Source organism: Hylobates moloch, unplaced genomic scaffold (genome assembly GCF_009828535.3).
Source record: "Hylobates moloch isolate HMO894 unplaced genomic scaffold, HMol_V3 SCAFFOLD_10, whole genome shotgun sequence".
NCBI classification, from domain to species: Eukaryota; Metazoa; Chordata; class Mammalia; order Primates; family Hylobatidae; genus Hylobates; species Hylobates moloch.
Genome location: NW_026652285.1, coordinates 34,474,139 through 34,488,587, shown reverse-complemented (window position 1 = coordinate 34,488,587; position 14,449 = coordinate 34,474,139). Strand labels below are relative to the sequence as shown.

The 14,449-nt window shown below is 51.8% G+C and overlaps 1 protein-coding gene across 1 annotated transcript in view; it reads left to right on the top strand.

Annotated features, from left to right (window-relative positions):
• Positions 1-14,449, top strand: part of SHB (SH2 domain containing adaptor protein B) — a 159,843-nt gene that overhangs the window by 111,225 nt on the left and 34,169 nt on the right. Inside the window, exon 4 of the mRNA XM_032164202.2 lies at positions 11,194-11,365. Coding sequence (XP_032020093.1) covers positions 11,194-11,365 — 172 coding nt within the window. The remainder of the gene's footprint in view (positions 1-11,193; positions 11,366-14,449) is intronic.

Here is a 14,449-nt window from a genome sequence, read left to right as displayed (position 1 = left end):
AACTGTGAATTATCTCAGAGCCAGCTCAACTAGCTAATTTAAAATAATCCCATTAAGGTAAGGAAGGATGGGGAGGAACCAGGGACAGGAAATTAACATTTATTGAGCAATAATCATAAACCTGGCATAGGTTAACCCTACAGAGCCTTGCAAGGTAGGGGTCACTTCATTGTCATCACTCAGATGACAGTACTGAAGCTCAGAGAGGGTGAGCAGCTTGCCCACAGTCACACAGCTGTGAACTTGGGCCAGTCTGACTGCAGAGCACTTGTTCTCTCCACTGCTGCCTTGATATCCTGTGTGTGGCTGGGGTCAGGCTGGACATTCCCTTGCACACCGGTACAAGGCAGAAGCAGTTGCACCCATACCATGTTGCCCTCGTGACTTGTCACTGTCCCCCTCAAACACAGTCACTCTGAAGCTGGTTTAATGCCACCATTGTGTGTGTAGGGCACTGCTCCACACTTGCTATTCCCACCAAGCTATGTAACTCATCTTCATGTGCTCAGAATAAACAGGGCCCTGGCATCTGCAGAGGGTCCCTTGGAGAATCTTAAACCTGGCCACCACCACCTGTCCTAGCCAGGAGAATGCTGTCTCTTCCAAACTGGCTCCCCTTAGGCTCCTATGATGCTTCCTGTCCCCTGTATAGCTTCCCAGAATGCCTTGAGACTGTGAGGAAATTAACAATTGTATTTGTACCAAATGCTTTTTGCTATGTAATGAGTAACAGTTGTAATTAATGTTTAACATGTGTGAACAGCAGGTCTGCCCAGGAAAGGGGGGTTTCAGTGAGAGAACGGGGATCAGTTGCTTCCTTTGGCTAATGTGTTACTGAGGGACAGGTTTTTCCAGTTGGTTTTTCTATTTGACGTATGAATAAATTCATTTAGTAATCTTTAAAAAAGGAGAGAAGAAAAACACCAATGTTTAATACCTTTGTTTCATCTGCTAATTACATTGATAGAAATACTCCTCCAAGTGCCTTTGTCTCCTCAGTGGAAAAAAAACAAAGATTTGATAGAATACCTTTGCTCTTCTGTTTGGCAGCTCAGAGATCTTCATGTGGAGATTTTTAAGTTCCCTGAGGTCAGAGACCCTGCCTGTCTTGTTCACACCTGTGATCTGTGCCTGGCACACAGTGAGCCCTCAGATATTTGAGTAAATCAGGCCGGACGCAGTGGCTTACACCTGTAATCTCAGCACTTTGGGAGGCTGAGGTGGGTGGATCACATGAGGTCAGGAGCTCAAGACCAGCCTGGCCAATATGGTGAAACTCTGTCTCCACTTGAATCCAGGTCTCTACTTGAATTCAGGTCTCCTGAATCCTGGAGGCCCCTGACAAGTTCAGCATAAACCCTGTGTGCAGTGCAATATAGTCTCAGAAACAACCACAGTAACCACAGTGATACATCTATGAGCACTCACTGTGCCCCCAACTCTCAGTGCATAGTACCGCCCCCACTGTACAGATGAGGAAACAGAGACAACTTGGCCCAGGTCATCCCGCCAGCAAGTGACAGCACAGGACTTTAAATCCAGATACACTGGCCCCAAAATACAAAATTAGCTGGGCGTGGTGGCAGGCACCTATAATCCCAGCTACTCAGGAGGCTGAGGCAGGAGAATCACTTGAACCCCGGAGGTGGAGGTTGCAGTGAGCCGAGATCGTGCCACTCACTCCAGCCTGGGCAACAGAGCGAGACTCCGTCTCGAGAAAAAAAAAAGATATTTGAGTAAATCAGGTCTCAGGAAAACCAACCCTGTGTTCTCTTAGGAGCAGTAGAATACCAGTAAATCTCATGGCCTGCCCACACACAGACGGTGTGTTTTCATGTCTTTCTTGCATGCTGTATACCTGTCTCCTCACTAGGTGAGGCAGTGGGAGAGAATTTCTGAGTAGCCGTTGACTGCTGTGGCTGCCACCTCTGGTCTCAACTCCCAGGGACAAGTGGACAGCATGTCCCTGCCTGTCTGAGGATTGACTATGAATCCAGATGCCACATTGTGGGCCTGGAGACTGGTGTGTTGGTTGGGTGCAGGCAGCCCTAGCAAGCCATATTTGTGGCCAGTACCTGGCTTGTCCCCCCGACATCCACTCCTCATCTCTCCTGGCCTCCCTCACAGCCATCCACAATGGGCAGCAGAGAAACATACACAGTGGGGCTGGGACTTTGGGTCTTATGGACAGGGAGACTCATTTCCACAAATGCCCAGCCTGCTCCTTGCAGGTCTTTGGGCTTGTGGATGGGGAAAAAGTCACTTTCCCAGGCTCTAGGATTCTAAATAAGTGTCTGTGGGTGTCTGCAAGTGAAAGTGTTGGGAGACATACTGTATCAGACGTGTGTAGGTCCCAGGTATGTTTGACAGATGGGCCTGGCCCAGAACTCAGGAAGGAGCTCAGGTGCTGGGGCCAGGGGTATCTGGATTTAAAGTCCTGTGCTGTCACTTGCTGGTGGGATGACCTGGGCCAAGTTGTCTCTGTTTCCTCGTCTGTACAGTGGGGGCGGTACTATGCACTAAGAGTTGGGGGCACAGTGAGTGCTCATAGATGTATCACCGTGGTTACTGTGGTTGTTTCTGAGACTGTATTGCACTCACCCAGGGTTTGTGCTGAACTTATTAGGGGCCTCCAGGATTCAGGAGACCTGGACTCAAGTCCAGGTTCATGTCTAACTGTTGACTCTGGGTGAGTCAGTCCTTTTTCCAGCCCTCCATTTCCCATCTGCATAATGAGTTATGACAATAAATGTGGCTTGCTTTGGCAGCCGTAGAGGCCTCTGTGTTCGGGTTATTTCATCATCTTCATCTTTATCTTTAGATTTCCTGTAGTCAAGCAGCAGATCTTAGGGTGGAGTCTTTCCTCCCAGTAATAGCATTCATTTTTCCTCTGGGGATGTCACAAATAAGAGGACAAAGGCACGCCCCTTCTGCCAGGCCTGCCATCCCCATCCCAGGCTTGGACATGTGTGTACAGCGTTCCTGGAACCCAGGCAGCGTCCTGGCACCTGCCTCACAGCCTTCCCGCTTGCCTGCTTTGTGGTGAGTCGCTGGCCGCCTCCCCTCACAATGAGGACCTCTGTTCTCAGGCACCTCCCATCACGAGTGGCAGCACAATGCCCTGAGGCCTGTGTGTGTCTTCCAGGCGAACACAGAGGCCTCTTGTTGGTGATCCTGGAAATACAAATCAAACATTTGCTGAGCCACTTGTCCTACAGGTACCTGAAAGGAACGTACACTCACTGGGCAGGTGGGGTAGGTGGGTGAGCGAAACTCACTCTTGAACTAGAGGGAAGAAGGGGCCTCACCTCTCTGGGCCTCGGTTGTGTCATCTATAAAATGGTAATTCTCATACTTGTTTGGGAATTCTAATACTTGTCTTGCTGTGTGTTGGTGAGGGTCAGATGAGATGATATGGTACGTTGTTTGGAAAGCTGAAACAGCAGAGGCCCGTTGTCATGCGAACAGAGTTTCAGTCATCTACAGGTGTTAGTGCATTGTTGTGAAAGTTGATGGCATTTTCATAGACTCCGGGGGTCATGTAGTCCACCCTACCTCCCAAACCAATGCATAATCTCCCCTCCTTGCCCCTTCCTGGGGTCACACAACTATGTGGGCAGCAGCGCCTTCTGTGCTCTCCACCTCAGCTCTCCCCACTCTCATCCACCTTTCCCCCTCACCAACACCCCAGAGTCCCAGCCTAGCTGTTGGTGCTGTGCAGGAACCCCTGCCAGGGACTGTGCAAGGCTTTGGGCACCTTGACTCTGCCTCTGTACATTCGTGAACCAACACCAGGGCTGCAACAGCCTTCAAGCCCCTCCTGTCAGCCACATATGGTTTACACATGTGGCCCATGTTCATTCCAGCTCATGCGCAGAGGGGCTAAGAAGCCTTTGGCAGTTGAGAGCTCCTTGCAAGCAGTCTACACAGGGTGCCTTGTTTTTCATCGTTCCAACCTTTATTGCCTCTGCTTAAAGGAAACTCCATCTTATACTGGAGAACTGAGAGGGTCACAGACTTCAGGCCAGAAAGAAGCAGCCAGACAGTCAGAACCATGCCAGTCTCCTCTGGGTCCTGTTGCTCTGTTCCAGTTCTCTTTGAATGACCCTCTATCCCCGGAGGCCACTGCCCGCATCCTTGGTCAATGGTGAGGACAAGAGGATGTGTGGCAGACTGTCAGCTCTTCTCTCACTGCACCTCCGCTGGGGAAGGCACTCCTGGGTTGGGGAGGCTGCCCAGGGCTGCAGTCCCAAAGCAGAGGGCTCAAGGGCTAGCCCTGGGACCCATTGCCTATCATAGCAACCTGTTCCTATTGCCCTGGGCAAGTTACCTAACCATACCGGGCGTCACTTGTAAAAACGAGGGCAGTAATAGCACTGACCTCATAGGTTTGCCACAACGACTAGAGGAGAACATGGACATTAAGTCCTCTATGGTGCCTGCCCATGAGCAGGAATCACTAAATAAAGAGTAAGCTGGGCCAGGCGTTGTGGCTCCTTCCTATAATCCCAGCATTTGGAGGAGACTGAGGTAGGAGGATCACTTGAGGCCAGGAGTTCAAGACCAGCCTGGGTAAGATGGTGAGATGCCACCTCTACAAACTTAAAAAATAACTTAAAAAAAAAAAAAAAAAAAAAACTTGGCCCAGCATGGTAGCATGCATCTGTAGTCCCAACTGCTTGGGAGGCTGAGGCAGGAGGATGGCTTGAGCCCAGGAGTTCAAGGTTACATTGAGCTATGATTGTGCCACTGCACTCCAGCCTGAGCAACAGAGTGAGACCCTGTCTCTTAAAAAAAAAAAAAGAAAGATGAAGCCATTTTTCAAAACTGTTCCCAAAATCACTTGAGTGAGCCCAGCTCCTGAGTTTCCTTTGTTGGCTGATGAATGGAAGATTTACAGTCCTGCTGAGCAGGGTGCAGGTTCGTTCCTTCAACAGATGTTGAGCATCCACTGTACATCAGACACTGTTTTAGGTATTGGAGATTTAGGCTTGAACAAAACAGAATGAAATGCCTTATCTTCTTGGAGCTTCTGACTCCGGAATTTCAGCAGGAGTCAGAAAAAGGGGTGGTTTCTGATAAAGGCATTGATTGTATCAGAGCATAGATGTGACCGTGGGTCAGGGTCTCCCGCTTACAGGGGGCCTGCCTGAACCTTGGTACATCATCTGTTACCTTCACGGTACAGGTATTGTCAGCCCTGGTTTGCAAATGAGGCAGCTAAGGCTCAAAGAAGTTTAAGAAACATGCCCCAAGTCACTCAGTAATGACAGAGACAGGATTCAAACCCAGGTCCTCCTGACTCCTAAACTGTGAGTCGAGCCACTGCAGCTCCTCCATTCCCTGGGTGGGTTTCAGCCATGGGCCATTCATCAGAGTTAGCTGCAGGTCGGCCATGGGGAGACTCCAAGGAGACTGAGGCACATGGCCCCATCTCTGCAAAGTGTCCAATTCTGAGAAGACACCTACATGCCTCAGTGTTGCAGAGGCCAGTGCCAGGACAGTGGTGCAGACTTTGGAGCTCAGAGGAGGAGAAAGGAATTCTACCTGGGGGTCTAGAGCAAAACCTACCCCAGGAGGTAACGTTGGAGCTGAGCTCTGAAGAATAGCTGGGGTTTTTGCAGAGAAGTAGTGAAGTAAAGGGATTCTAGAGGGTAGACTTAGCCAAACAAAGCCTTAAAGACAAAAAGGCAGATGATAGATCTGGGGACTGGCTGTCCTTTGTGATTGGAACCTAAGGGTGGGTGTGGAACCCACAGGGGTTTTGCAGGGGAAGATGCATCATTACATCAAATTCAGAGGAACTTGAGCGCCGGAATGAATTTGTCCTTTGTCCTGGGGCACTGGGGAGCCAGGGAGGGTTTGCAAGCCCAGGAGAGCTATGCTTTAGAGGTCCATCGGCTTTTTGGAGTTTACTCTCTGGCCAGCTCTGAACAGTGGACAGGACAGTGGAAAGAGATCCACCCTGAAGGAACACATCTATCTCATCCAAGCACCTTCTCCACATGAAACTTGTGTGAGTTAGGGGCAGACAAGAGACTGGAGAGGGCAAAGAAAAATAAATCCCAGGCGCAGCACCCACAGCACCCAGGCTGACTGAGAGGAGTGGTGTGGGTGCCCCCTGAGCCACAGGAGATGTACTGAGGGCTGGGAGCCACCCAGAGGAAGACAATAATTCTCTGCAGGTGGGATCAGGGTAAGCTTTGTGGAGGAGGTGGCGTTTGTGCCAGACCTTTTCTAGACATCATTCAGATGGAGCAGAAGGGCAGTAATTCCAGGCCTAGAAGTAGGAAGTGCACAGCAGGGAGGCCAGATGAGTGAGGCCCGGCTCCTGCCAGACCAGCAGCCCTCAGGTATTCTTGTGCGGAATGAAGACCCAAGGGTGGGGTGAGCCTGACCTTGCAGGCCTGCAGTCCTGGGCTTGACCCTCGCCCTGCTATTTGGCTTTGAGACCCTGGAGGAGTTCCTCCTACCACTCCTCTGGACCACCGTTCCTTACCCGTTACCCAGGTGGCAGGGCCAGTAGGAGGGATAGAGCTAAGCTAGGTGTCTTGGATGCTGTCTTCTGTTGTTGGCAGTGACCACACTTCAGGACTGATTGATGTAAAATCTGTAATACAAGCAGAAAGGGGACCAGTCCAGATGGGAGGGCCAGGAAAGCTTCTAGAAGCAAGACACTTGAGCTGGGTCCCAAGGAATGAGTCCTGCCACCATGGCAGAACTTTTGGAAAGACATTGACCAGGCTCTCTCTCCCATCAACCACCAGGGTCTGGTCCCCATCATCGGAACCAAAGTCAGAAGGGCTCCCAGAGCCTCAACCTGCCCAGCTCTGAGTCTTACTTTCCTCCTTCAGATTCCGACTTCCATTTTTAATTGCCCACAGGTGAAATTAATTAGGTTCTGTCATTCTAATGACTCACGGGGGTAACATATTTTTTCTCTAAATGCAGATATTCTTTTGAGGGATTATGCCTTTATCTTTTGCAGAAAAATCACTAAGTTAAAAGAATTGCCATGTTAAATTGCAGATTAAGGAGAAACGTAATTAGAAGGAATGAGAGCAGTTGTGTTTGGTGCTTTTGTTCTTAACATTTTTTTTTCTTAGGCTGCCGAATCACTGCACTTGGAGTTTGTATATTTGTATTTTAGGTGAAATGATTTGCCTAATTAAGCCTGTCACTCATCACCACCTGTTCTCTCTAAGATATATGGCTATACTATTAAGCTTGCCAGCAAATGTATAAATTATTTCAGTGGGGAATTACAGTGTTGACTAGGACATTGCTAGTTTTTATCCAATTTATCTGGCATGAAACCGATTTTTTTTCCCAATAAAGCAAAACAGCAGTTCATTAAGTTTCTTCATTTAATCACTTATTGAGCACCTGTTATGTTGCCAGTAATGGGCTAGGTATGAAGGAAGGGGCACATGATACAGCCCCTACCCTCAGGGGGCTCACCGGGAACCAGGAAGGACACCCAATTAGGGTGCTAAGATCAAGGTGAGTCTTGGGAGAGGTGAGGTCCAGGAAGTCTTCCTGAAATAGGTGACCTTTGGAGGGTAAGTGGTATCAGTGAGGTGAAGAGATTGGTGGACTTGAGGCTGGACAAGCAGCCGGGTCCTAGAGAGCCTTTTGGGTTGTGCCGAAAAGCTTGGGCTCCCTCCACAATCATGTTCTGTGCTCAATGCCTCTCTGCTCACCTTCTGTGTTGGGATGTTGATTGTAGAGATTTATATTGGCAGAAATCCCCCAATCCTGATTTTAGCCAGTGGAGCCCCAGGATGTCAGGAGTGAAAGTGACTTATAATTCATCTGGTCCCTCGGTCTCCTGAGCCTGTGGCAAAACTAAGCCTAGAACCTCACTTCCAGCTTAGTCCCCTTCCTATGCCAGGCCAATCCGCTGCCTTTCAATGCTGGCAGCCCTATGGGCCAGGATGCCTGCTGAGTTATATCCTCCCTATTCCTGACAACCAGAAAATTAGCAGCAGGGAGGCATCATGGAGAAGTGCAGGCTGGTCCCATGCTCCCTGACCACATCCCCCTCTGTGCCCATCCCAATGGGGGCATCACCCTCCCCCAAGCCAGAAATCTGGGCATCACACAGCAGTCATCCCGGACTCACTCCCACAAGTATTCAAGCTTCTACATCCCTCCCGTCATTGAGGGGGTCAGCCTCTGTCACCTTTCCCTGACTGGTCTTCCCATCTTCAGGATTGACCCCAAACCCACCCTCCACCAGCACTCAGAGAGGTCTCTAAAGCCCATTCTCTGATTATCCCCATCCATAAGTTCAAGTCCAAGCTCTTTAGAAAGGGGCTCCAGGATGACATGGCCCCAATTTGTCTGTCTAGCCCCAGTGCTCTCCCCTGCCCAAGGTCACCCATGGAGGGCTCTGCAAAGTAGGGGCTCGGGTAAAAACCTGCTTCACCTCTTTCTCTCCTCCCAACCCCCTGTCCAAGACCATATGTCCCATGATTGGTTGCCATGAGGGTGCCATCATTCAGCCGGAACCCCAGTGGGAGATCCAGGCTACTGGAAGGCCAGCGAGGGGTAGATGCTGGTGGTGATGTGTGTGCTAGGGCCCCAGCTCCAGGTTTTAGGCCACTACCACAAAAGCCCCCTTATCAGCTGATGCGAAAGGGCCTTCTCACTCTCCAGCCCCAGGACCTGTCCCCTGGGAAGGCCTTGAGGTCATTGCTGTCTGTGTGTAGTTTGACACAGGACGGAACTGTGGCCAGAAGGAAGGGCAGGAACCCCTAGCGAGTCCTCGCTCTGCCCCCTCTCCACGCCACCAGCCCTGGCATCGCGGAGCTATGTGTATCTCTAGGTTAAGGCATGGCCTCCATGCTGCTTTCTGGAAGCTTAATTAGGGCCTTTGGTGAGTCTTCCTCTTGTGGGTAAGGCCAGCCCATCCTTCCAGCGCTTAGGTCAACAGCCTGTGGTCACCCGCAGTCCTCCTCTTCTCATGCTGCACTTTGCATGCGCGGGTGAGTCCTTCCATCTCTGCCTGCAGAATGTGGCTGGATCTGACCACTGGTGGGCACTGCCTTGCTGCCCTCCTGTGTGCCCGTGTACACATGCTCTCTGTCCCTCTAATTAGCCAGCTGTACTTTCTAGAGCAGTTTTAGGTTCACAGAAAAATCGGACAGAGTCCAGAGTGTTCCCATACACCCCTTGCCTCCATCTCTTTTCAGCACAGCAATCCTGTAAGGAAGCGCCTGGTCAGAGCGGCTCTCCACGTCTCTCAGAACAAAGCCAGAGTCCTTCCCAAGACTGGGAAGCCCGGCTTCCTTCCCAACTCCCTTCCAGTCACTCTGGGTCATTTTGTGTCTCACTCTAGGCACAGTCCCACCCCAGGGCCCTTGAACTTGCTCTTCCTTCTGCCTGGAGTGTCCTTCCTACAGATGTTCCTCCCTCCCTTCAGGTATTTATTCAGATGTCACCTTTGGAGAGGGCTTTCCTGCCCTGCTGTATTTTTCTCAGTGGCACTTGTCACCAACCACTGATAGGCAGATTGATTTATTGCCTGTCTCTCCTCACAAGGCCGCTGCGCTCCATAAGGCAGGGATCTCTGTCTGTTGTGCCCGCCACTATTTTCCCGGCCTTGAACTGTGCCTAGTACATGTGGATGAGTGGTTAGGAGCGTCATCGCGGGTGGACTACCTGCCGGTGTCGCTGCTGGGTAGCAGGCTGGCCACACGCTCAGCACAGTCTAGAAAGCGGGTGGGTCCGGTGTCTCTGGAGCCTTCTGTTGGCAAGATCCTCCCTTCCCACTGTTTTCCAAAGTGGTTAATGGAGAAAGAGTGTCTTAGAGGGACAGAAATGCCCCACAATCCCTGATAGGGAAGATGGTTCAGTGGCTGAGATGTAGAACAGGTTCATCACGCTCCTCAGTTTCAGCAGACAGCACATTTCCCCACCGGCGCTGAGGTTTCTCCAGGACCTTCTGTGAGCATGGGGGTTGATTTTCATGTGTCTGGCCGGGCTTGGAGGATAGCTTGCCACAGTCATGCTTGCTGGTTAGAGGAGAGGTTTATGCCTTTGTGTGGCACAGCCAGGGACATGTTTGTGAGCCTGCAGCTGGCCTCGGCTTCAGGAACCTTCCTCTGCAGGCTCTGGCCTCGTTTCTTAGGTACGTACCTCTGTGTGTCAGGCACTGGAGTATCCTCTCATCTGACCTTCACAGCAGCCTGGGGACTCAAAGAGGTTCAACAGCGTAGCCGAGGCTCGCAGCTAATCATTGGCAGGCTTAGGAGAGGAACTCAGGTTGGTTCGGTTGCTTCCGTGAGGTGCCTAGTACTGTGTGTGCATTGAGCAGACACGATAAGTGTGATTTATAATAACAGCACAGACCACGTTCCAGGCACAGTGCTAAGATTTCTAGGTGTGTCACCTGCTTTAATCCCCATGAGACGGGTGCTGTCATTATCCCTGTTTTTCAGAGAAGGAAACAGGCCCAGCTGGACAACTGACAAGGTGGTCTCCAGGAACCCTCTGGCAACTCCAGTTTTAGCTCAGTGCTTTCTGCCCTTTGTGGTGTCTCCAGGGTCTCCCTCAAGGAGCATCCTCCCCTAGCCTGTGGGGGTGAACGATGCTCCCACAGGCCAAGGGCGGGGAGAAGGGCATGTGGAATGGCCCTTCCTGTGCTATAGGCACTGCTGTAGCCTCACCTCGGCGCTGGGTCCTGGGCCCATGCAGGGGATCTGAATACAGGGGATGTTGCATGCCCCCCAAGTGGCACTCTGTAGGAGTATCCCAGGGAAAGGGGCAGATGTGGCCAGTATGGCCTGAGGTGGGATGAGAGGAGGAGAGGAGCCACTTGGAGGCAGACTTTTGGCCCAATACAAGAAACAGCTTTTTCCCCTGAGAACTGTCCAGAGGACAGAGCTCCCCCAAGGCAGTGCCATGCCCCACTGCTGGAGGCCGCAGAGAGGTTCCTGTGGGGGTAAGGCTGAGCCCAGTGGCCTCTGGAGGCTCAACCAGCCCCTCACACGCACCACTGGGCTGTGACCACGTGGGTGTCCTGTCTTAGGAAGCCAAAATCTTTTGTGCCGTGTTATGTCATTGCTTGAAACCCTTCCTCCTGCATGTTGTAAAGTGCCAACTAGAGCAGCTGAACGTTACCCTTCTGTGCATCACAGTAGCTCCCTGGGCTGAGCTCTGCTAACCCTGCACTTTCTCTCCCCACAGCACAGTTTAATGGCAACGAGAAGCGGCAGTCATCCCCCTCGCCTTCGCGGGACCGGCGGCGCCAGCTTCGTGCCCCTGGAGGGGGCTTTAAGCCTATCAAACATGGGAGCCCTGAGTTCTGCGGGATCCTAGGAGAAAGGGTGGATCCTGCCGTCCCCCTGGAGAAGCAAATGTAAGTTCTGAGGGAGCAAAGCCCAACCTAACCTCCCAGTTCACCTGGTTTTTGCCCTCTCTTTCATGTCATCTTCTTTTAAAAATCCACAGACTGGGCTGGACGTGGTGGCTCACACCTGTAATCCCAGCACTTTGGGAGGCCGAGGTGGGTGGATCACTTGCCTAGGAGTTCAAGACCAGCCTGGACAACATAGTGAGAGTCTGTCTCTACAAAAAAAAGAAAAAAAATACAAAAATTAGCCAGGTATGATGGCATGCACCTGTAGTTCCAGCTACTTGGGAGGCTGAGGCAGGAGACTGAATTGAGGCCAGGAGGTTGAGGCTGTGTTGAGCTGTGATCACACTACTGCAATCGAGCCTGGGCAACAGAGCGAGACCGTGTCTCAAAAAAAAAAAAAAAAAAATTCCCAGACTGAGGCATGCTAGAACTCCAGGGGCCTTCTAGTCTGCCCCTACCTCCCCATCTGTGTATACATGGGCAGGTTAAGGCTCTTGGAAGGTTGAGGCTCCCACCCAGCCAGTGGTAGGCCCAGGATTGGAACACATACCTCCTGGCTTCTAGCCCTGAACTTACTCTCTCCACACTGTGTTGCCACCTTTACCTTCAATGGCAGGAGGAACTGCAAAAGAGTCTACAGGTGCACTCCTCGTTTTTATATCCTAGTTTCTGATTTCATCATGCAGCAAATAAGTCCTTGGGAAAACTAAATAGAAACTAAATCCTTTCCCCTAAGTGTAAAACTATGTGTAAATTACATTTATTTTGTAGCTACAGTCATGTTCTTGCTCCATGTCTGCTTGATACTATTAGAGTTGGGCAAGGCCTTTCCACTCTTGATGCGGGTTTTCTCAGCCCCTTTGCCCAGAGATTTCCCACCTCCAGTCAGTGGCCAAGTCCCATCCATGCTGCCCCCAAGGTCTCATATCCCTTTCCATCCTTGCTGCCGCCTAGCACTGTGCAGGGCCAGGCCCTTTATTGCCCCTCCCCTTGGCCATGGTTATCATCTCCCTGCTCTGCCAAATCATCCCTCGGTGCAGGTTCCTGCTCTGCTCTGAAACCTTCAGTGGCTCCACATTACCCCCAGGATAAAGTTCCACCTCCGTAGCCTGCCATTCATTCTGTGAATTGTCCCCAAACTATGTTTTCAGTTTCTAACTGTGCCTCATACCTGGACTAGAATGAGCTTCTCCAGGAACTCGACAAAGCAGGTGCGGGACTTGTGCTGGTGTCCTCAGGTGTCTTGTCTGCTTAAACAAGCAAATGTGCAATAAAGGGTTGTCAGCCCATTGCCTAGATGAGAACATCAGGGCCCAGAGTGGTGCAGAGCCTTAGCAAGGACTCACGGCTCAGAGTGCCCCCAACCTTGTGACCCAGACCCCACCCTCTCCCCTCCCCTCTCCTCCACTTACTCCTTGCTCATTCCCACCCTTTGCCTGGTACGGCGTAGGCACACATAAGGCCACAAGACTCGCTGACAAGCACACATGGTCCGTGAGCCTTCCCTGGTGTGTGTCATGCACTGTATTTGTCTTGGCCCGGGGATTCTGGTCTTGGCATGGCCGGCAGGGCATCCCCTCACAGGAAATTCTCACTCGGTGAGCAGGATGCAGGGTTTTCCGAATGACGTCACATGCTGCCCTTTTAAGCAAGTGCTGTCACCTCTGGAGGCTTCTGCCACCTTTGTGAGTGCTCCACTCCTGCGGTGCAGAGCACATCGGGGGTGGGGGGTGCTCCCAGCCGGTGCTGTGAATCATTCCTCACAGCTGTGCAGATCGTCTGACAGGTTTTGCTTATTTCTGATCAAACTGTGCACTTTTAATCAACAAACTGTGACCCACAGATGTTCGGCGTGCGTCCTGACCAGCAGTGGCCAGGTCTACCCGGGTCAGTCTGGGCCCAGCCTGCCCTCTCCCACCCCCAGACTCAGCCTTCATCTCAAGGCGGGAGGGTTGGGCTCTCTTTCCTTTCCTGTTCCTGCTTGATGGGGCCCCCAGCCAAGTCCAGAGTCGTGACTGGCTTTTCCTCCCCCATCGTCTCATCTCCCCATGATTAACTCCCCAAGATGAGTCAGAAGTCCTGACTCATCACCCAAGGGGTTTGCTTAAGATAAAATCCCATTTCACATAGAGCCTGATGACCCCAGTAAAGAGGATCACCTAGTTCCCCACCTGAACTGATGCTGTTCTAGAGTTCAGGAGGCGCCTTCCAGTCTGAACCTCTCCTCCACCCTAGCACAGAGGGAGGTAGGAGGGGGAGACCGAGGCACTGGGGGTATGCCCCAGGTCACACGGGGTGGCCATGGATGGGCAGGCACACATCTGCCTAGGTGCTCATACCACCTGCCTTCCCTCCTGGGACAGCAGAAAGGCTGCTCCAGTGCTCAGGGTCTGTCCCCACTGCCTCCTGGAGGCAGCCCCACCCGCACCCCTCTTCCTTCCTCCATCATTACCATCAGCATATGAACGTGTCCCAGTAACCAACTTTGCCAACCTTGACTCAACATTCCTCTCGACTGCCCCTGCTGAGAACAGAAACTCCATGAGGGCAGGAACTTGTCTAGGTCACCACTGCATCCCCTGTGCCTAGAACAGTGCCCAGCACGTAACAGGTGCTGAATAAATAGCTGTTGCATGAATAAACAGTCTCCAAAGAGCTGCCAGCACGTCTCCCCTCTCTGTCACCTCCCCTTCTCTCTCACCCACCACAACCAGCCTCCCTTTTCTGCCCTGGTCCCCAGACGACCCCCTCTGTCCTCCGTGGCAGTCACCACAGTTGACCACTCTCCTTCTGGGCCTCTGGACCTGGTGCTCCTCCTGCCTCCCTGGCCACTCTTCCATCTCCTCTGCTGGCTCCTTGCCTCTGCTTGACCTGAAGGTCTGACTTTCCAGGGCTCAGTCTCCAACTACATGCTCTCCCTGGGTTGTCTCTCCCAGGATCCTGGTGGTGACTCACAGACGCGTAGCATCAGCCCACACCTCTCCCAGAGCTCCTGACTCCTACATCCAGTTGCTTCCTGGCATCTCCATTTGGCTGACAAGTGGGCATCTCAAACTTAACGTGTTCAAAACTGGGCTCCTGATC